The following is a 23,450-nucleotide window of genomic DNA, read 5'->3' as shown; positions in this document are numbered from 1 at the left end:
CTCTTCTTGTCAACACCAACAGACAGTGTTGTCTGCAATACCGACACCACTGAAGGAGCTTCCCGTGTGGACGAAGGTAGAGACATCACAGCAAGACGGTAAGGAAGGCCACCAGAGAGCAACGGCTTGTCGGTACAAAAGACCGCGCGCCACGAAATTGTGTGGGTAGCGTGCTGGTCACAGGGGAGATAGTCCGGGGAGATGACCGCATGATGACCTCTGATAACTTGGCCTCCCTCGGTGGTGACCTCTACCATTCCTTCAACACTTCGGACCTTGCTGGGGGTGCATCTCAGCACGTAAAGACCGGACTCCACGGAGCAGCGACGGGCGAAGGCTTGGACGATGTCGCCTGTGCCGTAGGAGGGCAGCAGGAAGGCGCATCTAAAGGGAACAATTGTGCGCTCAATCATACCACTCCTTTCCCACATCGGCGAAGACAAGAGAAGCATGCCACTAAGAAGACCTTCAACTCACCCGTCGCTATCATAGACTTGCAAAGACTGGACAAACTGAGTCAATCGATTCTGCAACCGAACGCTCTTATTCGCCCTCCAGTTGTCCTCGTTTAAATCAAGGCAAACGGCGTATTTGAGACCATCCAACAGTCTGCTCGGTAACGCTGTCAAATCCAGCTCAGAAACTGGATCTTGCAAAATCTTGCAATCTTGCTTTTCCTCAACGCTATTGTATGTATCAGTCCCCACTGCCGCTGCACTTTGAAAGGCCAAATTCGGCGATAGGTTCGCCGAAGTGGTGATGAACTTCATCAACTGCCGTTTTTCAAGAAGCGACAATTTCTTATGTTTGAAGATCTGCTGGCGAGTAACCGGCACAGTGAGCGTATCAGTTACACGTAATGGCGATCTTGCAATCTTGCTCCCACTTGCATTTCCTCCACGCTCCTCTCCTGTCCAGATCATCAACGAATCTTTGAGTTTTTGAAACTCCAAGTACGCGGCACAACCGCTTTCCAATAGAAGGTCAACCATCTTGCTCTTACAGTACCTGTAACGTATATTGAACCTCCCTATGTAAATCTCGCTCGCCCGTAGGATACCACATATATTGTTCAGTGAAACTTGAGCAGAGACGGTATATGCATGTCACCGAGTTCAGACGAGTTGCCTAATGTAACCTATTTTGTATCTTGCAAGGTGCAACCTTAGATACTCCTCATTTCACAATTGATGATGCGAATTCTAGTGGGCAAGCTACTGATGTTCCCGCTAAGCCTATTTTCCCGTTTCCGCGCGGAAATTCGAGCACTTTCTGGGGGAGAGGAAGAGCGGAGAATACAAGGGTTTCGCGATTCCAATTTTGACTAGCAAGCTACTACAAAGGAGGAGAAAGATTCGCTCGACGCGAAAATGACGACAAGAAAGGATTCTGTCACGCGCCACGAAATTAAGGCCCTACAGAATCCGCGGGTTGAGGTCGATAGCAAATCGACTTGAGCATTTTCGTAGTTCTTCTTTCACTATTTCATCATCGATCATCTCGAAACACCTGTCTACCATGTACCACTGTTGGCTGCGGTTTAGGTCGGCATCTGATGACCAACGGTAAATCAAAGCATCCCATTAATGAAGGCCTCACAGTCAGCGTCACGCGCCACGAAATTATCCACCTTGCTGGTCGGTTCCTCAGCAGCCCAACTCTGCAAGTCCCGAAGTGACAACGACGCCGAAGATCCGCCATAGTAGCTATTAGAATCCAGCTGGAGCACCTGATGGTATTTTTTCGCGCGCCACGAAATTGAGCGAGAAAGTTGACCTTCTTCCCCTTAGCCGAGAGTGCCGCTCCCAACATGCACTCGGTGAGTCCAGTACCGACTATCACCACATCTACTTTCCGACTTTGCTCGTCGAGAATCGGCTCAACGATCGACATTCCGGAAATCAAACGCTGCGAATGAAAAACCGTCTTTGGCAAAACTCTGCAAAAATGTCAAATTGAGAAACTAAGAATGGCCGTTGGTGGGAGTCTGCATGTGCTGTCTCATGGCATCGGTGACGAGAACATCTGAGAGGAATCTTAGGTTGCCGCTACGAAGATACAGAATAGGTCCTACTAGATATGTTTTCACTCTTAGTCGGGCCACTCTGCGAGGGACCGGGCGGGAGTGGAAAACTCAAACCTGATGAAAACTCAATGACACACGAAAGAGCGTCCATATTCGGGCCTATTCCGTATCTTTACCGTGGGTCTTGGAAAATATCTTCAATTTTCTCTAAGATGTACCACCAAACACAGCATTCCTTCAAAGTAGCCTTGAAGATCACGAATCGATAGAATCTCGAGCGGAGCGACGCATTTTTCCCATATATTACCCGGTTGTTGACCCAACACTTTCTCACTGAGAGTTACCGAGTGCCCTTGAGTTGACGTTGGGTTGGTAGGAGGGGCCCAAAGGGGCTGCTCCCCGTATCGAGGCTTTTTGGACGGCCGTCCTTGAACACTGTCAGGGAACTCAGAAGCGCCAACTGAAGGCAGATTGTCTCCGTTAGAAATACTTGAGTTGGTATCCGCGGTTGGTGAATATTATTTCCAGAATTACTAAAACGAGTCGGTGAAAAAAGAGCAATTTTGAAGTGAAAAAATTATCAAAAATTCGAAAAAAAACTTCTTGAAAATGCTGTATATGATACGCGATCGTCTCCGTGGTCTCCCGTTATGAAAATGCCCTCCATTGAAGACAACTACAGTGACACTCAAGCCTCCTACCCTACCATGTGTGTACAGTGCGAGCAACAAAATACTCACAGTGCGAAGACTTCCGAGATGTTCTCATGTTGTTTACTTCCCATTTATTCGACAAAGGCCTTCCAAGGAAAGTCATTCCTCCTACTATTACATACGGTGAGTGAGGAATATGTGAAGACTCTAATAAAAGCTAGTACGACGAGGTAGCCTAACGCAGATGAACATCTTCCGGTCACCCCATGCTGATTCCACGAAATTTAATACCAAATTTCTCTCAACTCACCTAAGAATGCAATATTACCTTCAGTGGACACTCCCCTGTCCTCCTTCGCAGTGGACGTTTCCTCAACTATAACTTCAATTTTGATGAGGATCGGCCTCTGGGCATCTCCCCCATCGTTTTCCTCCCCGTTTATCCGACTCGCGAGAATAACAGCATCTTGCCACGTTCCCTCCAAAAGCACACACGCGTCACCCTCGTCGTCCTTATACAGGAATCGGAGCTCTTTCCCTTTCAGAAAAGGCCAGCATATCTCCGTCATTGATCTCACCGTGCTCATCATAGCAACTCCTTGGGATCCGCAACCCTTTGCGAAGGACCGCCTAAACCGCACGCTTTCATTCCCGTGGGTGATTTTTAAAATGATGTGATTAAAGGGCATTGACAAAACAGAAGATACTTTTCTTGCCCCGACAGAATGAGGTTGGTTCCAGCGACTTCCTATGGCAACACAAAACCAAAGAGATGGGAGACGTCGGAAAGGTTGGCTAACCGGAGCTTGAGCAAGAGGTAGCAAACCCAGCTCGTATGCTCGACGGAATCAACTAACCGACCAATACCGACAGAATGGTGTAACAGTTACAGGGACATTTCGACATACCAAAGGTCGTGGGTTCGAAGCCCACAGTTTTCTTTATTCATGTAATGTTTAAATAAGCTAACAAAGTGACCAAACACTACCGATCGAACAATGGCAGAATTTCATAATCCATAGACTTCAGCTCAACGGTCTAAAGAGCCGACTACTGAGCGGCTTCATTTTGACGGGATACTTCCTGCCAGCCACTGCTCACACTCTCGTTATCATTCAAGGAACCTTCAGATTCCACAGAGGCTCCCATGGCGTGATCACCTAAATAACGAGAGATCGTATATTCAGAGGAACTTACTCAGTGTACAGAATTTAAGAGGAAAATTTTGGAAAATTCTTGTTGGTGATCATCACCGAGATTCTTCAAACGACGTATATATCTCCCCGATATCCATATTGTGCTTTAAGTATTCCCTCGAGAAAATATGCTGCCGAGATCATCCGAGTCGGAATGCCTTACAAGTCGTTGTCGTTTTCGTACAGTGATGAACTATAACGGAAAAAAAACTTCACTGTTGATTTCACGTTCAACTCGCTGTTGTCAATTTCGTAGCTCATCCAACTTCAGCAGCATTTCTCATACCACAAATATAATAACCCTACACTTCCACTCATGCCCTTACCTCCTTGGTCCGAACACATCCACCCATCACGAAAGGCATCTATCTTTAGCTCCTTCAACAGCGACAACGGCACCAGTAAGCACGGCACTGCTGCCTGTTGAGGCTCAGAGGGCAACACCAGAGGGGCCTCGACTGCGGTCTGTAGTTCCACAGAGAACTTGAGCGTTGGAGTGCGATCGGTTCCTTCAACACGATGCTTAGCGATCTCCCATGCATCGAAGAAGGAGCCTTCAGTGAGATGGCATTTATCACCATCGTCATCTACGTAGTAAATGTTGACCACTTCCGCACGCAGCTGAGGCCACTTCTCATAGAGGCATCGCTTCACATCGGCCAAGGCTGGGACGTAGAATAGACGCCAACGAAAGACCTCCGAGCCGTACTTCAGCTTGATGAACACCGGCATTACTCAATAATGTGATGAGCTACTATACAGAGAGGACATCACTAGGCGTATTTTAGGTCGACAACAGGAAGATACGAATTAGGTCCGATTAATGCAAATGGCTTGTAGCGAGTTGGTGACAGTATCACCAACGATCACACAACCATTTCAGTGCATGATCGAGATGATGTCGTTGACAACGAAAGCGAAAATACTCATCGAATGAATATACTCTACACCACTGAGCCCTCAGGAAAGTACAACACATTTTAGAGAAGACATCCGCCGACTCCTTTTCCGCCCACAGAAACCGCCGAATTCAATTTGTGGACAATATCATTTTACTATGTGAAAACAGTCGAACAACAATACAGATGGTCACATCACTTATTGATGAAGATTTGCATCACACCAAACGCAAGTCGAAAAGTTGAAGGAGATGCTCACCTCGATGGACTGACTAATGTTGACCAGCAACACCACCAGCAGCAGCGGGGAAGCTATAGGTAAAAACGACAATAGTCGTTGGGTGTTTGAAATGGCAGGAGAGAACAGAAAAACAATCTGATAGAAAAATTGACTTATGCCTCAACTTCATCGGTAGTAGGCTTCTTTCCATCATCAATAGTAGAAGAGGATTCGTCCTTCTCGCTAGCCTCGGGCTTGTCCTTCTTGGCACAGCAACGTTCGTGTGGATGTCTAATGGTCCTATGCATCATGCAAGGATGTGATGATACCTTATGGTGGTGGTACTCCATTGGAGGATAGCAACAACAACAACAACAACAAGCCATGTAAGGGCACTTGTTCATCATCATAGCCGGGCAGCACTCCTTAGCAGCCATGTAAGGCACTTGTTCATCATCTCTGGACAGCACTCCTTAGCAGCCATGTAAGGGCACTTGTTCATCATCTCTGGACAGCACTCCTTAGCAGCCATGTAAGGGCACTTGTTCATCATCATCTTGGGACAGCACTCCTTAGCAGCCATGTAAGGGCACTTGTTCATCATCATCTCCTTAGCAGCCATGTAAGGGCACTTGTTCATCATCATCTCCGGACAGCACTCCTTAGCAGCCATGTAAGGGCACTTGTTCATCATCATCTCCGGACAGCACTCCTTAGCAGCCATGTAAGGGCACTTGTTCATCATCGTAGCCGGGCAGCACTCCTTAGCAGCCATGTAAGGGCACTTGTTCATCATCTCTGGACAGCACTCCTTAGCAGCCATGTAAGGGCACTTGTTCATCATCTTGGGACAGCACTCCTTAGCAGCCATGTAAGGGCACTTGTTCATCATCTCCGGACAGCACTCCTTAGCAGCCATGTAAGGGCACTTGTTCATCATCATCTCCGGACAGCACTCCTTAGCAGCCATGTAAGGGCACTTGTTCATCATCTTGGGACAGCACTCCTTAGCAGCCATGTAAGGGCACTTGTTCATCATCGTAGCCGGGCAGCACTCCTTAGCAGCCATGTAAGGGCACTTGTTCATCATCTCTGGACAGCACTCCTTAGCAGCCATGTAAGGGCACTTGTTCATCATCTTGGGACAGCACTCCTTAGCAGCCATGTAAGGGCACTTGTTCATCATCTCCGGACAGCACTCCTTAGCAGCCATGTAAGGGCACTTGTTCATCATCTTGGGACAGCACTCCTTAGCAGCCATGTAAGGGCACTTGTTCATCATCTCTGGACAGCACTCCTTAGCAGCCATGTAAGGGCACTTGTTCATCATCTTGGGACAGCACTCCTTAGCAGCCATGTAAGGGCACTTGTTCATCATCTTGGGACAGCACTCCTTAGCAGCCATGTAAGGGCACTCGTTCATCATCTCTGGACAGCACTCCTTAGCAGCCATGTAAGGGCACTTATGAGTCTCGTCATCCTTGTCCTCCTCTCCAGCATCATCCTCCTTCTCCTCAGCATCCCTTTCCTCCACAAAGATGCCAATATTCTTCGAGACACCATCACCGACAGAGGCCTCCGTCAACAGCTCATCAAGCTTGTCCTCATTGAGGATGTCCTTAGACCCGAGACCATCACCAACGACGATGTCGAAGTCCTTCCCTCGCAACTCCGGCCAGGCGTCAGCAATGTACTCTCTCACCTTGGCAATCGAATCAACGTCAGTCGTGCTTGCACGAACACGAACGATGTCCGAATTGAAGTGAAACTTCAAAACGATTTCTTTATCTACCATTATGAAATAAAAGTCTTTATCAACAACTACTACAACAATACTGGGAAATAAAGCTGAAGAATTAAGACGAAAGGGACACTGTGACGACACAAGCTGATGCTCCGTGTCGTCACCAACACAAAGGGTACATGTGATTTTTATACACTGTCGAGTGCTACTATGAAAATGCTTGTTTGAATAGGAACGGAGAAAATTGATTTCGTTAAAACAACGAAATTGGAGTTCCTATGGCGTTATGGTGAAATTGAAGTTTTTATCATCATGCTTTGTCGAAAAAGTATCTTAGATTTGCTATTTCGCCAGCCCGTCACAATAGAAGTTACTAGTGTTCAGAAAGGCGCTAAGTGGCGATCGAAAATGAGGGCTATGAGAGTAAGGGTATGCATTGAATTGAAGAGCCTCTGGGTTATAATAGGATGGTAAGAGGTGACTGTAGATGGGTTCACTCGACGACAGGGTTGGTGTTCCAAGCAGAAACTGGGATAATTCGAGACTCATTCAAGAGTAGTAATCGATCGAGATTGGAAACGCATAAAAGAAGCCGATATGTTTCCATGACTTTTCCAAGGGCGACGTAGTGAGAATGAAAAGGCAATTCTATAAGGATCTTCGAACGACAAGTCATCCTGCAGAAACCTAATCGCCCGGCCGTTGAAGACGAAGAATATATCTACAAGTCATGTCGTGGGGGGGGTTTCTCGCTGGACGTATTAGAGGCCAATAATGTACAAGCTATCGCAGGCCATGTATATATAGCGTGGAGGATTGAGTAAATGTAAGAAAAGCTAAGAGTTCAAGATTGTAGAAGGCAGGCAGTCTAGAGATAAGTCTTCTCAACGGAGCTCTCAAGACGTCACAACCTAACGTGGCTTCCTTGTTACTATGCTCAGTCGTAAGGCTCCCCTGAGGTAGGCTATCTTCGACTCGTCTCGAGCCTCTCTGGACCAACGCTGAATAGTCAATAACCTATTTACTATTTCGACCTCACAAGGCTTCGGCGGGAGAGACTACTTCCCACAGTATCAGCGTTCCTCTCCATAGGCTCATAGTGGGAGTACGAAGATCTTCCCAGCCGCCACCGGATCGATGAATGCACAGGAACGTGGATTGCAGCGTTATCGTGTTCCACTAAGGCGTCAATCACGCTCTGGCTTTACACAACGAGGCAAAACGCTTGTTCATAATATTATCCGCTGCTGCATGTTGTCGATAAGTCACCCTATGTAGCACAGTTGTTACCTCTCCTCAAGCATGACTCGCCGGCTCTCACCTTCGGCATTACTCAGAGCCTTTCTACTCATGACCTTGCTTACTACAGTATTAACTCGACACTGGGATACTCGGCGAACTAAGTGCTCTCGAACGCCTGCTTGCCGAGAGCTGCGACGACGAGACCTCGTCGAGGCTTGCATTGACGAGTGAGGCTCTGTTTAGTCGTTTACACCCGGAGAAAAATAAATTATGAAATCCCATCCCATGATTCATAGTTTCCTTAAGGTGTATATCGCCGGCGTGCTACGAACAAGTGTATGGCAACTCACCTTTGGAGCCGGGAGAAATCGACAATGAGAGGAAACTGGCTTATATCAAATGTGATCATCATAACACACATCACGATACATGATAACTATTCTAAAGGGTACAACTTGAGTTTACAGTGAACTCAACAACCCGGCGTCAAATTCGACCGCCTCTGAAAAAAAGGATTGGAATATCTCATATGGTGCTGGACTGAAGTCCTGGTCACAAGACTGCAATACTGCTCGACCGCCACTGCCGCGCGAGCCTCTCAGAGATGTCACAAGCGAGACCGTGTAACTTATCCCCGTTCCATTCATAGTCGTAGCGATCTGCGAGGACACCTTTGCCACTCGGCCCCCACATGCGCCAGAGATCGTCAACTGCGAGTCTACGTTCTTGCTGTCTGGTAGAAGGCCTCCGTCCCGAAGCAGATTGGACACCAGAGAGCACTAATAGACAGACAAACGGCTTGCCGAAGCGTTTACCACAATTCTCCAGCGTTCTTTGGCATTGCCGTAGCCGCAACTCGAGCATTGCGATATCTTCCTTCTGAGAGGAGTCGTATCGGGGTAGAAAGTGGGAAGGAGGCTGAGCGACTCACCAAAGTATTCCACTCTGAACGATTAGAACTATCTTCTCCAATGAGGCATTTCCAACACTTCATGCAAGGGTTAGAAGCAGTAGCGACCTTGCTTGGGCTGGGAGGAGGATCCAGGGAGAGAAGGAATATGAATGCAGTGTTGAGGACAGCGGTCATGGAGGTAAGCCGAGGGATGGATGAAGAGTACTTATAGGATACCTGACAAACAGAGACGTAAGCTGAACTAAGATCCATCGTAGATCATCTCGACAACAATTTCGCATTGCAGAATGAAAGCGTTGGTGCGAATGACTAACTCGGATATCATCACATCTTTACAAAGAGTACTTCAAGGAGCCCTACAAGATACATATGTAGCTAACGGTTAACATAAGAATCCCGAGCGAGTTTACGAGTCGTGCAAGGCTGTTGCCTCTGAAGAGTCACCACCCCTGAGCGCAATTCCAAAATCGTTAGTGAGCTAACTAACTAGACACCGGAGAATTAGAGTTGATCTCGAACGATGATAGGAGCTGTTGATCGGGCATGACTTACATTGTCGAATGAGACGCGGGTGACGATGGCGCTGAGCAGAGTTCGTTGCCTCGACACCGAGCCGGAGACGGACGCACAGATCGGGGTAGACTCATTCGAGGCAGCATCACGCATCTCGGGAGACTGGGATTGACTGAGGGAACCTGTTTGGGATCTCCCCACGGAAGTCAAATGAGGTATGGATGGAGCCTCAATTTGACAGTAGCATCTGAGATAGAAAAATATCTTGGATGCCCATGAAACGGTAAGATACACTGAGCGCACAGCCAAGATTTTCGCCAAGGAATGCTACTGAAATTAACCTCATACGTTCCATCTCAGTGATCCAGAATCGACCTCGAGATAACCTCAGTTACATTCAAGGTCTGCAAGCCGTCCATAGTCCAACACCCACATACTTATTGCCGCTCTCTCTCCGTTGGCCCGAGCGACGGGTTGAGCGCCTCAGATTCAGGCTGCTATTCGACGTTAAACTCATGCTCGATCGACTCGTGTTGTAAACAGAATTTTCTCCTCCGACCACTGAGTTACTCCGTCGGCAAATCGCGAAGCGGGCCGATTGGCTTTCGCACACCATCTTGACGAACTGGGTGTAGACGGTGGGTCGCCCGATCACGACAAATGAGTGTCGATATGATATCGGGGGAAGATCCTCCGGGACCTACTTTGCATCTAACCATTTGGACATGATCCGTATCTTTACCATCGTCAGTTGGTTGTTGCCCCGCGTGACAGAACTCGTCGAACGAAGAAATGCTAACATACCATAGACAATCTGATATGAAGTACGAGCGTACTTCTGGGCGAGCGCGATCATCTATTCATTGAGGAGATGCAAGATTGCAAGATTCAGTCTCGCCAAAGACCGTCGGATGAATGAAGTTGAAATGATCCGTCTAATCCTCACGGTTGGGAGTACGAGTAGCAACTCAGCTGTAGTGGAACTGGTAGGCTCTACTTGGGAATCTCATGGTGAATTTTAATGGCGAAAAAATCGGCCGTGTGTTTCAAGATTTTTGTTCCCTATTATGACGTTTGGTAATCATCATTCCCGCGAGACCCACAGCGAGTATAACTTGCAAATTAGCCCAGGATGTGGACCCTGTTGTCTCCGACCCGCGGCCCTAAGCTCGCTACTAGCAGTTGGCACGCCGGCCAAGGCTTCCTATACGAAGAAAGCGCAGGTTGGGGGAGGAGTTGTGAATACCTGAAGTAACTCCATGTTAGTGTCAGTCGACTGGCGTGAAAAAGTCCAGAGATGAGGACAGCAGCAGCGTGGTACCATCCACGAGTACATTAACTGGAGGTTCCGATAGAGGTGATCGTACTATTCATCGTCGGCGATGTATTATGTTTTCACTACTCAGGGCCATGCGTAACTCCTGCGTATCTACGTGCTGGTCGAGTTGAGAGGCATTCGAGTATGCCCGAGGTCAACAGCACTCCTTGTGGGACCTTGGTCCTGAGTAAACTTGAATTGGAAGGCTCTGGTATAGGAGGACGATCTCGTTTAGAACACAACGTGAGAGGCATCTCGGCTGAGTTGTTCGAGTCGAGCGCCGTCACGCCGAAGACAGCGGAGTCGGGCCTGCGGACTTTCCCTGCTATAAAGACGTCCTCACCGTCGGAGGGTGTCCTCAAAGAGCTCGAATTGGAGATGCTTAGAGCGGTCAGGGCTGATGACGCTCTACGTGTTAGGAAAATACTGGTAGGATTTGGGGGTTTTAGTGATGTAGTAGTGTGATAATAGTGACGATTCTGTAAGGCTGGTAGAGCGTGACTCAGCAACAGTGGTTTTGCTTGACACGTTGTAGGCTTGGACAAAAAATGGGGAAAAACGTCACAGTTTCTGGCTAAAACGTTAATAACAGGTCACTTCGTTTTGGTGATCAGGCTTCGGGCTGTAGAGCGAACCCACAGACCTGTCCAAGCGATAGTTTCCTGTTGGAGTCAACTAGTCTCGAGGTCTCCCTCCTTCTCTTGGATGCTGGAGCTGATGTAATTCATCACCAGGAGACGAGGAGCTTGACAAGGGTTGTAGGTGAACGTGAGCCGATCGAGCGATGGTAACAGTCCGCTCATGCTGGCAATACGGAGTGGTGACACGCGGATGGTTCGGTTACTCTTACAAGTAAGTTGGTTACATCGAAGTACCCAGAATGCCTTACAGTATGGTGCTAACCCTTCTGTTCGTAATCGACGAAATGAATCTCCACTGATCCTGGCTGCTCAGCTCAACAAACATGAGATATATTCACTTCTCATGAGAAGGTAAAAGGTCTTAGATCTGCTACTAGGACGCCGCTCGTATGGGCTCAGGTTAACAGCATGCATGGATCGTCATAGGGAGTTATAGCTCATTTAGGGCGACTTTCCATCTAGTTCAATGCCTTGTATTTTGTATCCGTGTTGTAGCATGGTAAAATGGAGCTTATTTCACTGACGAATATGCAATACTTGAGTTAATCCCAAGAGCCGGGCTGGGGAATTACTTCGACGGTAGTTGATTACTACTATCTACTTGAATGTCACGTCAGGAATGGTGGTGTTTGCTAGAAGGCCCGTCAATGGATGAACCAGTCTTCTGTTTCCCTATAGGCGACTACAGTGGCAACAACGATGAGTGTGAACTCCAAATATAACAAAGCATTTTTTCCCTGGAATGTTGATTAATGACGTCATCGATGCACATTATATCTCGAGAATAGTTCATAAGTTCGATATAATCCGACTACCATAATTCATAGTTAATAAGGTCATCCAAGCCTCACAGTTCGTCACGATAATGGTTCATCTCGGTTAATTTAGCCCAGACTCTGGGCCCAGAGCTGGTAAGTAGGGTAATACTCGTCTGTTTCTGGCTGCGTAGAGGGACAGTTTTCTGCAGTTTTCTTTGAAGTTTCCAAAATGCAAGATTTGATAAGAACGCAAGATTGTGTGGACATAGACTGACAGTGGTCCATAGTCTCAGGTGAGCTATTGTACGTGGTCTGCCTCACCGCGTCTACGACCCCCTTGCGGGGATGTTACCGGGGGGTGGTAAGCTACATGCTAATGCCCAGCAATAAAGTTTGAATTGAATTAATAACGAGTAATTTACAGTGTAAATTTTACACTAAATTTTCCAGTGGTCAATACAGTTGGAGTCTAAGGACCACATTGAGAGGCAAGGAGAAATTAAAGCCATGTATCGGAAACCAGATCATATCTGGCTGCAGAGTAGATGTGTTATCTCGCTCGCCTATTATTTATGAAACACATAGATATTCGAGCGAGCCATGTTACGACCGTTTCATGCCGAGCCTATCTCTGATGTTTGAGTTGAACGGCTCGATCGCTGGTATGGCTCGATTCAGTGCTCTGGAATTTGCTTTAATGAAATTGGTCCAGCGATGTAAGCTACATCATGTGGCTGCCCATGTCAAGGGATTTCGTTTGGTTCCATTAAGTGACATAACTTAGTAGCTCAACTCTAACATTAGAAATCGCCTCAACTTGAGCCGACTTTACTCGGAAGTTCAATAGTTCTCTGTCTCAGTTGATCATTGTATACGATAATGAACTCCTCTCTCTTGCTGGCACCCTTTCTCATGAGCGATGAGCCAATCGGTGGAGCTCCAATTACTCAACCTTTCGTCAGAGATGTACCGGTTTGTCCGTTGGTATTTCCAGAGACTGAAGTGCTTTGCAATCCTTGCTCGAGGGCTTTCCCGTGTGGTCTATCCATGCGGGGCTATCCATAATTCCTGATGGTAGTATTTTCATTTGGGAAGCTATGCTAATAATTGACGATATGAATGCAACGTTGTGAAGAGTGATTCTCGATGCGAGATTCTCTTGTTGTGCTGCGCGCGTCTGTACGGCGCGAGATATGATACTAAGGATCCTGCGATGCTGGTGATAGGTGAGCGGCTAACCTACATAGTAAAGAAACGATCTTGCACACATGCAGCTCGCTTTCACTGACTCATGAAAATAAAGTTTCAACTGTATTCCGACTTCCGCGACGTACGTTCCAAAAAGTATGGATGCACGGATACAACGGACGACTGTCTAATTCATATGGAATTTTTATCGAAATATCACGTGAGACGTACGTACTGTGGATATTATCCACTGACTAACGTTGAGGAAATCAGGACTTACCCATACGAATAAAACGTTAACCAAAAATTTCTGTGATTGTGCCCATTCTCCACTTTCAGGTTCTACCTCCCCTCCGGTACATTGGGCTGCCAGGCCAAGCCAAAATCATCGAACCAACAACGCAGCTGAAGCCCTCCATAGTTCCCTTGGCTCTCATTCCCCGTCACGCAATCACCCTGACATTAATACTTTTATTGAAAAGCTAGTGACGTTTCACGACAACCTTCTCGAGCAACCACTTGTGACTTCTGGTCAGCACCGTAGTCTGTCCAGTCATGACATCTCTCCATCTTCTCAAATCTTCTTCATCCAACTGAGGTTCCTAAGAGGCTTATGAGAGTGCCTTGAAGGAGCTACTTGATGCCAAGGTCGTCGATATCTGCCATCATGGCAGATATCGAATGATGACGAAGATCCTTCTACTTTCGCCGATTACTACATGTGTGTGGTGCCAGAAATCGTCAAGGCCGATTAACTACAAAGTGTAGGTTATGTCTGGATGCTCGGGGTCTCAACCCTTATATTTACAGCTTTCCACCTGGTGATAAGATTGGTGCTATGAATTTATGGAATCCGGAATATCATCACATCGTGCTTCGATAAAGGAGAGACAGAGATTGATGATATTGACACAACTGGAGCGTAACAAAATCAGTTTATTTCGGTATCCAGAAGATACAGGAAGAGTCAACAGTCTCCCCGCTAACTTTCTGTAGTAACTTTATGACTCCCGAACTTGTACTTCTAACTGTCTGATTTACAACAGGAGTTGAGTTAGTATAGCCGATGGGCCGTATGAAATCCACATTTTTTCGAGTGGAAACTAAATTGTACTCGTTAGATGCGGTAGATTATATGAGGCGCATATTATGAGCCATAGATGAACCGTTTATCGACTATAAGTTATAGTCGATAGAGTCTATAACGGTCTAGACTCTAGACTCTGGAGGTATAGTCTATAACCAGCCGAACAGAAAAAGGGAAGGAGAGCGACACTCTAAGGGTACTGCCGTAGATGTTGCCTCCTAACTCCACAGATCCGGGGGATGTCGTGGTGCGGGCTACTGCATCCCGTCACCATCAAACGCCAGTGACAAATTTTCTCATTCTCAGTCTGACCAAGTCGGGTACGACCCTCGCGAAGTTTTATGATCGCGCTTCAGTGGGCATCGCCAACCCCAAACTACAGGACATAGTCCTGAGGACATCGACAGCACAGCTCTGGTACCCTCATCCCCATCTTGAAATCCACGCTGATGGTCCGGAGCGTGCGTCAAGGCAAGCAAGAAAGTACCCGTTTTTAGTCAACTGTGTATTATCGACAACTTGTCGAATTTGAGGATACTTGTTATTTCGACACTTAGCGGTCGATATTAAGCTCGTTCATCGGCTTCGACAATAAATGTCGTAATTAAGTCGTCCATATTACACATAGCATGCTGTATCATACTTTCGCCAACGTTGTCGAAAAGACGAGTATATTCGACAACTTCTGACCGTTTAGATTCCGACAGTATTTGTCGAAAGTCGCATATGTCGCTGCAGAGGGGCAGTTTAGACAACTTGTCGTTTTCATTAGCTAAAGTTGTTTTCGACAGTTTGTCGTTATGTGAGGGTCGTGAATTCTTTCGACGAACTTTACATCGACTTGGAGGACGCTATCTCGCTCAGTGTTGGAATATATGTTCGCTTTCCTCAGCTGAGCTTAGGAGTTTCATCACTAAATATAGTAGTTTATATACGAATTAGGGTAGAAATATACAGAAACCAATAAGAATTTACTCAGAATTTTCATAATTGTCACTGACACATGTAGTTGACCATGAGCATATTTTCCCACACTGCTCTAGCTAGTTTATATACTAAATGAATTCTCGGGATATGAATAACGTCGTCACGTCATCGGGAGCCCCCTTGCCTGTTGGTGTACACTATCCAGAGGCTCCTCATCAGCAACAACAGCATGGTGGTCATCATGGTCATGGCGGCAGTAAACACACTACTGCATCGGGGAACACTACGTAGAAATCATTCATACTTCCTCTTGAAATTTGCCATTCGATTCAGGGCCCTCACACCGACCTCGTCAAACAACAGTCGTGGAGATATGTCTGGTAACAATGGGGAACCAATGATAGTGATGCTTTAATCTGCCTCGTAGTCGCTCCTGGAGTTCGAAAACAGTTTCTACGGACAAAACTGTGTAAACATTTCTTACGTGGTTGCTGTCTTTATGGGGATAAATGTAATAGTAATTTCATCAACGCTTACTCTGTCGAAGGAGATTTCCCACAGGCACATACGCCCACGACTATAGTCAAATCCAGGTCAGACCGGACCTGCGGAAAACCAGAATGTGCCAGGCCAATTTGGAGGGGAGATGTCCCTATAGAGCAGAGGACTGCCAATCAACTTTTGTCTCTCGGTTGGAACATCCTCAACGTGCCGCTCGTTCTTCTTGTCAGCAGCCTCACGGCGTTTTAAGACAAACACCACCCTGTCCTCGTGCGTCTTCGCTGAGCCTAACCCAGCCTAACCGATGAAGACGTAGGGTCTTTTTCAGAGCCGATGTCTCTACCGCCGCGCTTACTAGGGTCGCCATCTCGAGGTCAACGCCGGCCACTTCAGCTCCATAAAGGAGATACTTGAACACGCCCTGAGCGGTCATGCTCGGGTCTTCACCCACAGGCACAGATCCGGAGGAACTCTTCAGTCTATCATGGACAAGAGCACTCCATCTGGTTAGCCAAGAGCGAACGTTTGTGTTCGGGTCCTTCAGAGCTTCGAAACCGGTGGCAGTCTCATCAATGAAAGTATCATCATTCGGCTTGTCCAGGTTGTCCCAGTCGAGGGTAGCCAAGACATCACGATACGCGGGGGCCTCGGGGAAGTTGTCGGCCAGCTTTCTAATTTCTGTCATCCGCGACTCTGAACTCAAGTCTGAAGTTTCCAATGTAGATTGATGGGCTGTAAAGTAAGGTCCAATACCGCTCATTAGAAAGCGTGTGACAAGGACTACAACAGTCAATACGGCTTGATAGCTCTATCGAAGTATGGAGACCGGCGAATAGGAGTTCTCATCCTAAAGCCGTCTCGTCTCAAAGAAAATAATCGATGGCGTACGCGCGTTTTACGACGCCGACTCGCGTCCCACGCGTCACCTTCTATAGCGTTAACCCGCTATGGAAAAATGGGGTGGTGAGAAATGAGGAAAGTCATGCCTCAGGATGACAATATCCACTAGATGGATAACCAGATTGAGGCCGCGTAGTCCTCTGTCATAACCGCCGCATTTGGCGATGGCCCATAGCGGATATCGACGAGCCGTCTGCCTTATCCTGTGGCGGCAGTTGAATTGATTGTCATCAGTTTATGGTGACCAGAAGTTCGATAGACGGAGAGAACACCTTGAGAAGTATTTTAGTACTCTGAATGAGAAGCATGAGAAGGCAACTCGAGTGGGAAGGCGAATTATTATCCCGTTCACTATTCGGGAAGCTACTGCAGATGCTTAGGAAATTATGCGTGTGCCCTTTTAAAGAGGGCCTCTTTCAAGGTTCATGGATCTACGAATACTGCAGGAGTAATGGGAGTAATTCAGGGCAATATGACGTTGATTAAAGAAATCAACAATCTACGGAGAGAAGTGTCACTCTTGAAGGACGAGCGAGCTGCAGAGGAGCGACTGAGTTTGTCTGAAATCTCAGAGATGCCTGGATCGACAATTGAGCACAAATCTACTGAGAAGAGCCAGGAGGCTGACGTGGAGCGCAAGGCCCACAATATATTGTCTGATATCGAACCCTTTTATGGCATCATTACTGTAGCTTCACGTTTCGATGATGAGTCATAGATTTTTACTGACTGAGGTCGATGATTGCTTCGGCCCGAACGGGACGACTCTCGTATCAAACCCACCCACGAGGTCGTATGCTTTGTGAAATCAAGCGAACATCTTATCCCACTCCTCAACTCTACATTTGATTGCCTGGACGGGGAGACCGATGTTGCGAGGAGAAGAACACGATCGTAGAATAAAAGAATAGTCACTTGCCATTGGCGAAAAGAAGTCCGAGATAGTGTTACACGATGAAGGATAGCGTGCGAACAATTAACGTCAATCGGGCAAACAGAGCACGTTAATCGGTATGTTGCTCGCATATCCAATACCCGTTTCCTATCGAAAAAAATTCTCTCGAGTGCCTAACGCAAATCAAAGTATACTGTTGGTATTCTAATAAAATACCTGATAGAATAATTCTATCTTCTATCCGACCCAACTACACGTGAAGTAGAGAGGCACCAGTGAAGTGATGTGTGAAAAAACCACAAAGAGTAGTAGTCCCGTCCTTGGTCGGGTATATCTTCTAGATACACCTGCCAGGCGTGAGCTGCCTTTGGATTCCTCCAATAGACGTCTCGACAACTTCGAATCCTTTGAGCACTCTGTAGGTAATCTTTTTCATGTCTCCCTCTTGCATCTTGACAATATCATAACACCTTGGTTTACTTAGGTTGATGAATTCGTCATAATGCGCCTTGGTCTTAGCATCCGCGGTATCCACGGTAAAAACATTGTCTGGATTCTGGATAACCTTCAGCTGGAGCTCCATCACGTCTCCATCAGGGCACTCAGCGAAGAGACTCACTCTGACCTCGGGCAGATGGTATTCACTGAATGTCACTTGGAAACATGATATTGGCTTGGACCCGAAGATTGTACTGAAGTCAGTCTTGTTGGGGATAGCCGCGTCGACACATCCAAACATCACCACAACTAGCAACTTCATCGGGAAGGGTCGAATGTTCATGTGAGAGATTAACGAAGAGAGATACTCCTAGAGGGCGAGCCTAGTTCTCAGCGAAAGTAGCACGCTTGCCTTGCAAAGGTTTAGTTCTCCCACAAGCTCACAATTTCAGGCAGGAACCGGCAGTGGAGAACGGTCAGGAATCTCAGCCAAGGTACCTGCGTCTATAAAGCGCAAAGTCCACCCTCTCACGGAGGTTTGTATAAGAGCACTCTTCGACCTCGGCCTCACGGTCCTTGGCGCAAGGTCGCTTCGATTGTATCTCAAGAATTATTCTTGAGATACAATCTTGAGGGATCCATTATTGAGGATGTTCATCCTCACAACATAGCGCAAGCATAACTCTCAACTCGTTTCAGTACGTGTGAATCACGCGCGCTTTTGAGTGCGTGGCCACCGGTCCCAACGTGTGCACTCCCGCGTGAGGCACCTGCCAGAGCCTACACACGGGCCTTTGACCCGCTTTTCATCATCGTGTAAACCTTCTAGAAGGTTAGGCCGAGCCGTAAGACCTTTATTCAACGCATCAGATGCGTCGCATCTTCATATGTTCTACGTAGTACGTAGACGTATTACGTAAACTATGCAAGCACAACTTGTGCAGCACAAGTTGTGCTGCACGTTGTGCTGTGAGGAAAACATCAGGCAAAATCAAAACTCTTTACTCACCGAGTCGGCCCCCCTACCCCCCTTCCAATGTTGGATCAAAGCATTAAGTCTCGCAATATCCTAATGTCCGCCCAACATTGGGAAGGGGGGGAAGGGGGGCAGCTATCAACAGTAGTCCACCAGCTGAGTTCCCCAACCACACTACTTTTGCGTTTGACTGATGTCACTTAGTGACCGGGCCGGTCAGACCGGCACTGAGATTTTCTTAGGCAGTGAAAGCTTAGTTTCGAGTGGATTGTACGGAGAACTCAGCATAACTTATGCTAGCCCCAACTCGCAAAATTGAAGCTGCCTCTGCACAGACGATTCCTCTTTATAGATGTTTCGTAATATATTTCTGAGTCATATCACTCATCGCTCGCCATTCATCGTCGATGCACCGCACGAGGAATCAGTGATTTTCCGACAAAACCAGGCAACTACTTTACCAGAACTTCTGATGCAATATGCGTCTCGCTCTGATTCAGAGCCTCTGACAAGCTCGTCTGCAGCTCTGAATCTTGATGAGTAAAAACCATCGATACGGGAGTATGGGAAGAGGAAAAGCGCGCAACCCTTACGCTATTGGCTGCCAGTGATTGACAACTTGGGAGTTGGTGCTCTTCCATGTCTAACAATGGTTCAGATGATGTTGATCAGGTAAAGATGCTAACCATTGAGCCGATGGCGTCATCATCGTCAGACATTTCCCGACCTAGGGAAAGAAGAAAATTGCTTCATCGGCTTACATCGATTATCGATGCGCTTGTCTACGCGAGAAATTGCGATGAAATTCAGTTAATCATTAACTACAAGTGTAGGCTATGTCTGGATGCTCGGAGTCTTAACCCTTACATTTACAGCTCTCTATATCATCACATCGTGCTTCGATGAAGGAGAGGCAGAGATTGATAATATTGGCACAACTAGAGCGTAACGAAATCAGTTTATTTCGGTATCCGGAAGATATAGGAAGAGTCAACAGTCTCCCCGCTAACTTTCCGTAGTAACTTTATGACTCCCGAACTTGTACTTTTAACTGTCTGATTTACAACACGAGTTGAGTTAGTATAGCCGATGGGCCGTATGAAATCCACACTTTTTTCGAGTGGAAACTAAATTGTACACGTTAGACGCGGTAGGTTATATGAGGCTTATATTATGAGCCATAGGTGAGCCGTTTATCGACTATAAGTGATAGTCGATAAAGTCAATAACGGTCTAGACTCTAGAGGTATAGTCTATAACCTGCCGAACAGAGAAAGGGAAGGAGAGCGACACTCTGAGGGTACTGCCGTAGACTGTTGCCTCTTAACCCCACGGATCCGGGGGATGCCATGGGGCGGACTACTGCATCCTGTCACCATCAAACGCCAGTGACAAATTTGCTAATCCTCAGTCTACTCAAGTCGGGTACGCCCATTGGCAATGGTCCATTGCCAAGTTCTATAATCGCCCTTCAGTGGGCATCGCCAACCCCAAACTAGAGGACATCGACAGCACAGCTTCGGGGCCCTCATCCCAGCGGAGGAAAACCCGCACCGCAGTTTTTCCATACGTGAAACCTGGACGGAGAGTGCCTGCCCACTTCGGGATAGTGCGGACCTCCCAGCGCTGGGCGGTCGAGAACTTGCCCGTTTCATACGAACATGTCCAGAGTGTGCCAGCCTCTACTAAGAACACGAGCTATACTCGGCGATCCGCCGCAGTACTCTCCGCCGTTTGTCCTGACACTACCCTCGTTGAGACTTTGACCATTAGCCTGGTCGAGAACGGCATTGCAACACTCATGCTCCTTGAGAATGTCAAAACCTCGCCCGATCTCTGTCCAAGGATCCTGGCGCCCTTCTCTACCTCCCCCTTGCCGGAAGCTTTGGTGGATAAGACCCCCTTAGCAACTGCGACCCTAGACGCCGCTCGCCGCGAGTCTGGTGCTCAGTTGCAATACGCCGTCTCCGCGTCAGCATCTTATGCAAAAAGATTTACTCCGCCTCCGCGGACCTCTTACTCTGCTGCCTTAGCTCGAGTCAAGGACTCACTCGGTGGTATTCCGTTCATTCCCGGTCAACGCCTACTTGATGAGATTTGCCGTGGCGGCCTTGCCATCTACGTCGATTTTAACTCGACTCTGGTCTCGAACATGTCATCGGCGGCTGGCACGACCAACCGTGAACTTCACGAGTCGTGAAGCTGAATTAGCTCTCTCTCTATCCGGTGATCCAGCTCTGATCTAGGCCGGCTTGGGTCTCGGACTTTCGCCTTCGTCTAATGACGACAGAAGCAGATACTGGGCTGATCGCTTCGTTCGCGCCTACTTTCTTTGGTCGTACGCGGTCCTAACCGTCCAGGAGCATAAGATCATCGGTGGCGTCGACAGCGTCTCCATGTCTGATCAGTTGCTTGCCCCGCCAACTGCGGACATCGCGAGTTCCCCGACTCCAGCACGCCTCGGGCTGCGTCACTTCATGCACTGCTTTAGAACCTGACCGGTGTTTCAGGGTGAGATAAGATGGCCTCGTACGTAGTGGCCAACGGCTCTTCACCGATCTACTGATCGACCCCCTCCTCTACGGCCCCATTGTTATGGAGGCTGCCGCCGCTGTTAGATTAGAGTCGTTGAGGAGAACATCCAACCCTCAGAATATACGTGGTCGACGTCGTTAAGGACCAGATGTTGCCGATGGTTCTCCTCATTCGAGCAGCAGGCAGAAATTCTCGAGGGGTGGCTCTAACGGCCCACCTACTCGACCAACCGGTAAGGGCAAGGGTAACTCTAGTAACTCTAGTAGACCCCACAGTAACCCTAGAAAGCTGCCCGATTTGAAAGGAGGCAACAGCCTCACCAGTTAAGTGATGCCTCTTTCTCCAACGTACTTGCAGGCTACAGACGTAGCTTGGCTTTTACACCTTTTAGACTGGATACCCAGTCAATGTGATAAGTGGTCAGCGTTTTATGTTTTTGTCTCCAGCGACTTTGTGTGCCGCGTTCCTCTCCTCTCGCTCTAGGACTTGCAGGCCGCAGGTTGCGGCCACTGTGTGCCTGTCCTGTCTCGTTCAGAAATTCTGTTAGTTTCTTGTTCAAGTGATGCCCGGTAAGCGATCTGCCGAAGCACTCTCTGCTCGCCGTAAAGCAGGATCGTCCAAGAAACGTCGTCGCCTGCTTGTTGCCTTGGCCGCTGTTAACTCCGTTGCCCAAATCGCCGAGTCAGCGACGAGAACCGACCTGTCAGACGGCGACTCTCTCATCGAGCACCTACGAAGAGTCGGGGAAAGTGCTGTTGCGCTGGTTCGTCCTACCCACGAGATTTTTCAAGACGGTTCCGGTCTCAATGCCACTTTGCTCGATCTGGGAGTTGGCCGCGTGGACGTGGAGTGGTTCCACAAGTTGTGGTGGGTTGAACCCCTCTTGCCCCGTTCTGCGTATCTTCTCCCAGTGCATCGTAGCCTTCGACCTCCATGGCATGTTACGCGACGTGGTTGCCAATAACGGCACGCCCAGCGATCCCACAGCGTTGGGAGCAAGGTTTACCATCGCCAGTGACGTGCCGAGAAGCACTCTGCAAATATTTAAATGTGGATAACGACAAGGCCGAGTATGCCGACTACTACGCCAGCCTGTTCATCAAGCTTACCAATGATGAAGACAAGTCTTTACCACAATGCCTGGCTAACCCGAACGGTTTGCCGTGTGGTATAACAGGTTTGCCTTGCAGTTGCCGAAAGCAAAAAGTCATGGACCCAGTTTACGGGTTCCGCGTTGTGGTTTTCGACCACTCCCGAACTCGCAGATCAGGGGTTTCACATTTAGGAAATCCACACTGAGCGTCCGAAGCGTGCGTCAAGGCAAGCGAGAAAGTAACCGTTTTTAGTCAACTGCGGGCTTTTTAGGATTCACCAGAAACGAACGTGTTATCGACATCTTGTCGAATTTGAGATTACTTGTTATTTCGACACTTAGCTGTCGATATCAAGCTCGTTTATCGGCTTCGACAATGATTGTCGTAATTAAGTTGTCCATATTTACAGTGCAAATTTTACACATAGCAAGTTGTAGCATACTTTCGCCAACGTTGTCGAGAATATTCGACAACTTCTGACCGTTTAGATTTCGACAGTATTTGTCGAAAGTCGCATATTTCGCTGCAGAGCGGCAGTTCAGACAACTTGTCGTTCTTATTAGCTAAAGTTGTTTTCAACAGTTTGTCGAGGTTGTCGAAAACGGACGATGCTCCGCCTTATTTCCCTCGAAATACCTCTAGCTACTACTGCATAGTTTTTGTGGTTCGTGCGAGGGTCGTGAATTCTTTCGACGAACTTTACATCGACTTGGAGGACGCTAGCTCGCTCAGTGCTGGAATATGTGTTCACTTTCCTCAGCTGAGCTTAGGAGTTTCATCACTGAA

The 23,450-nt window shown here is 47.7% G+C and overlaps 10 protein-coding genes across 10 annotated transcripts in view; 2 read left to right on the top strand and 8 right to left on the bottom strand.

Annotated features, from left to right (window-relative positions):
- The window catches only part of Pmar_PMAR022543 (hypothetical protein), a gene marked incomplete at both ends in the record, with an annotated part of 555 nt that extends 124 nt beyond the window's left edge, over positions 1-431 (bottom strand). Inside the window, one exon of the mRNA XM_002782169.1 lies at positions 1-431. This exon is cut by the window's left edge and continues 4 nt beyond it. Coding sequence (XP_002782215.1) covers positions 1-431 — 431 coding nt within the window.
- Positions 432-477: 46 nt separating this feature from the next.
- Positions 478-1,008, bottom strand: Pmar_PMAR022542 (hypothetical protein; the record flags this gene model as incomplete). The annotated part of the gene is made up of 1 exon (XM_002782168.1): positions 478-1,008. A coding segment is annotated over one exon (531 nt), but the record flags the coding sequence as incomplete, so codon positions are not given.
- Positions 1,009-1,570: 562 nt separating this feature from the next.
- On the bottom strand, positions 1,571-1,893 carry Pmar_PMAR022541 (rab gdp-dissociation inhibitor, putative; the record flags this gene model as incomplete). Its single annotated transcript, XM_002782167.1, has 2 exons — positions 1,571-1,729; positions 1,777-1,893. 2 exons carry the CDS (start codon positions 1,891-1,893, stop codon positions 1,571-1,573), a joined length of 276 nt encoding a protein of 91 aa, XP_002782213.1.
- Positions 1,894-3,454: 1,561 nt separating this feature from the next.
- Positions 3,455-4,631, bottom strand: Pmar_PMAR022540 (hypothetical protein). The gene is made up of 2 exons (XM_002782166.1): positions 4,202-4,631; positions 3,455-3,839 (listed from the first exon to the last, which is right to left on the bottom strand). Exons 1-2 carry the CDS (start codon positions 4,605-4,607, stop codon positions 3,730-3,732), a joined length of 516 nt encoding a protein of 171 aa, XP_002782212.1. The 5' UTR covers positions 4,608-4,631; the 3' UTR covers positions 3,455-3,729.
- A 769-nt stretch (positions 4,632-5,400) lies between these two features.
- On the bottom strand, positions 5,401-6,789 carry Pmar_PMAR022539 (conserved hypothetical protein; the record flags this gene model as incomplete). Its single annotated transcript, XM_002782165.1, has 1 exon — positions 5,401-6,789. One exon carries the CDS (start codon positions 6,787-6,789, stop codon positions 5,401-5,403), a length of 1,389 nt encoding a protein of 462 aa, XP_002782211.1.
- A 1,709-nt stretch (positions 6,790-8,498) lies between these two features.
- On the bottom strand, positions 8,499-10,210 carry Pmar_PMAR022538 (hypothetical protein). The gene is made up of 5 exons (XM_002782164.1): positions 10,149-10,210; positions 9,844-10,106; positions 9,446-9,653; positions 8,912-9,109; positions 8,499-8,859 (listed from the first exon to the last, which is right to left on the bottom strand). Exons 1-5 carry the CDS (start codon positions 10,206-10,208, stop codon positions 8,533-8,535), a joined length of 1,056 nt encoding a protein of 351 aa, XP_002782210.1. The 5' UTR covers positions 10,209-10,210; the 3' UTR covers positions 8,499-8,532.
- A 658-nt stretch (positions 10,211-10,868) lies between these two features.
- Pmar_PMAR022537 (hypothetical protein) lies at positions 10,869-11,225 on the top strand (the record flags this gene model as incomplete). Its single annotated transcript, XM_002782163.1, has 2 exons — positions 10,869-11,153; positions 11,211-11,225. 2 exons carry the CDS (start codon positions 10,869-10,871, stop codon positions 11,223-11,225), a joined length of 300 nt encoding a protein of 99 aa, XP_002782209.1.
- A 4,683-nt stretch (positions 11,226-15,908) lies between these two features.
- Pmar_PMAR022536 (hypothetical protein) lies at positions 15,909-16,511 on the bottom strand (the record flags this gene model as incomplete). Its single annotated transcript, XM_002782162.1, has 3 exons — positions 15,909-15,930; positions 16,005-16,123; positions 16,182-16,511. 3 exons carry the CDS (start codon positions 16,509-16,511, stop codon positions 15,909-15,911), a joined length of 471 nt encoding a protein of 156 aa, XP_002782208.1.
- A 673-nt stretch (positions 16,512-17,184) lies between these two features.
- On the top strand, positions 17,185-17,366 carry Pmar_PMAR022535 (hypothetical protein; the record flags this gene model as incomplete). Its single annotated transcript, XM_002782161.1, has 1 exon — positions 17,185-17,366. A coding segment is annotated over one exon (182 nt), but the record flags the coding sequence as incomplete, so codon positions are not given.
- A 592-nt stretch (positions 17,367-17,958) lies between these two features.
- Pmar_PMAR022534 (hypothetical protein) lies at positions 17,959-18,402 on the bottom strand (the record flags this gene model as incomplete). The annotated part of the gene is made up of 1 exon (XM_002782160.1): positions 17,959-18,402. One exon carries the CDS (start codon positions 18,400-18,402, stop codon positions 17,959-17,961), a length of 444 nt encoding a protein of 147 aa, XP_002782206.1.
- Positions 18,403-23,450: the final 5,048 nt, after the last annotated feature.

The sequence above is a fragment of the Perkinsus marinus genome (assembly GCF_000006405.1).
Source record: "Perkinsus marinus ATCC 50983 genomic scaffold scf_1104296939976, whole genome shotgun sequence".
NCBI classification, from domain to species: Eukaryota; Perkinsozoa; order Perkinsida; family Perkinsidae; genus Perkinsus; species Perkinsus marinus.
This window is presented reverse-complemented; position numbering and strand designations above follow the sequence as displayed.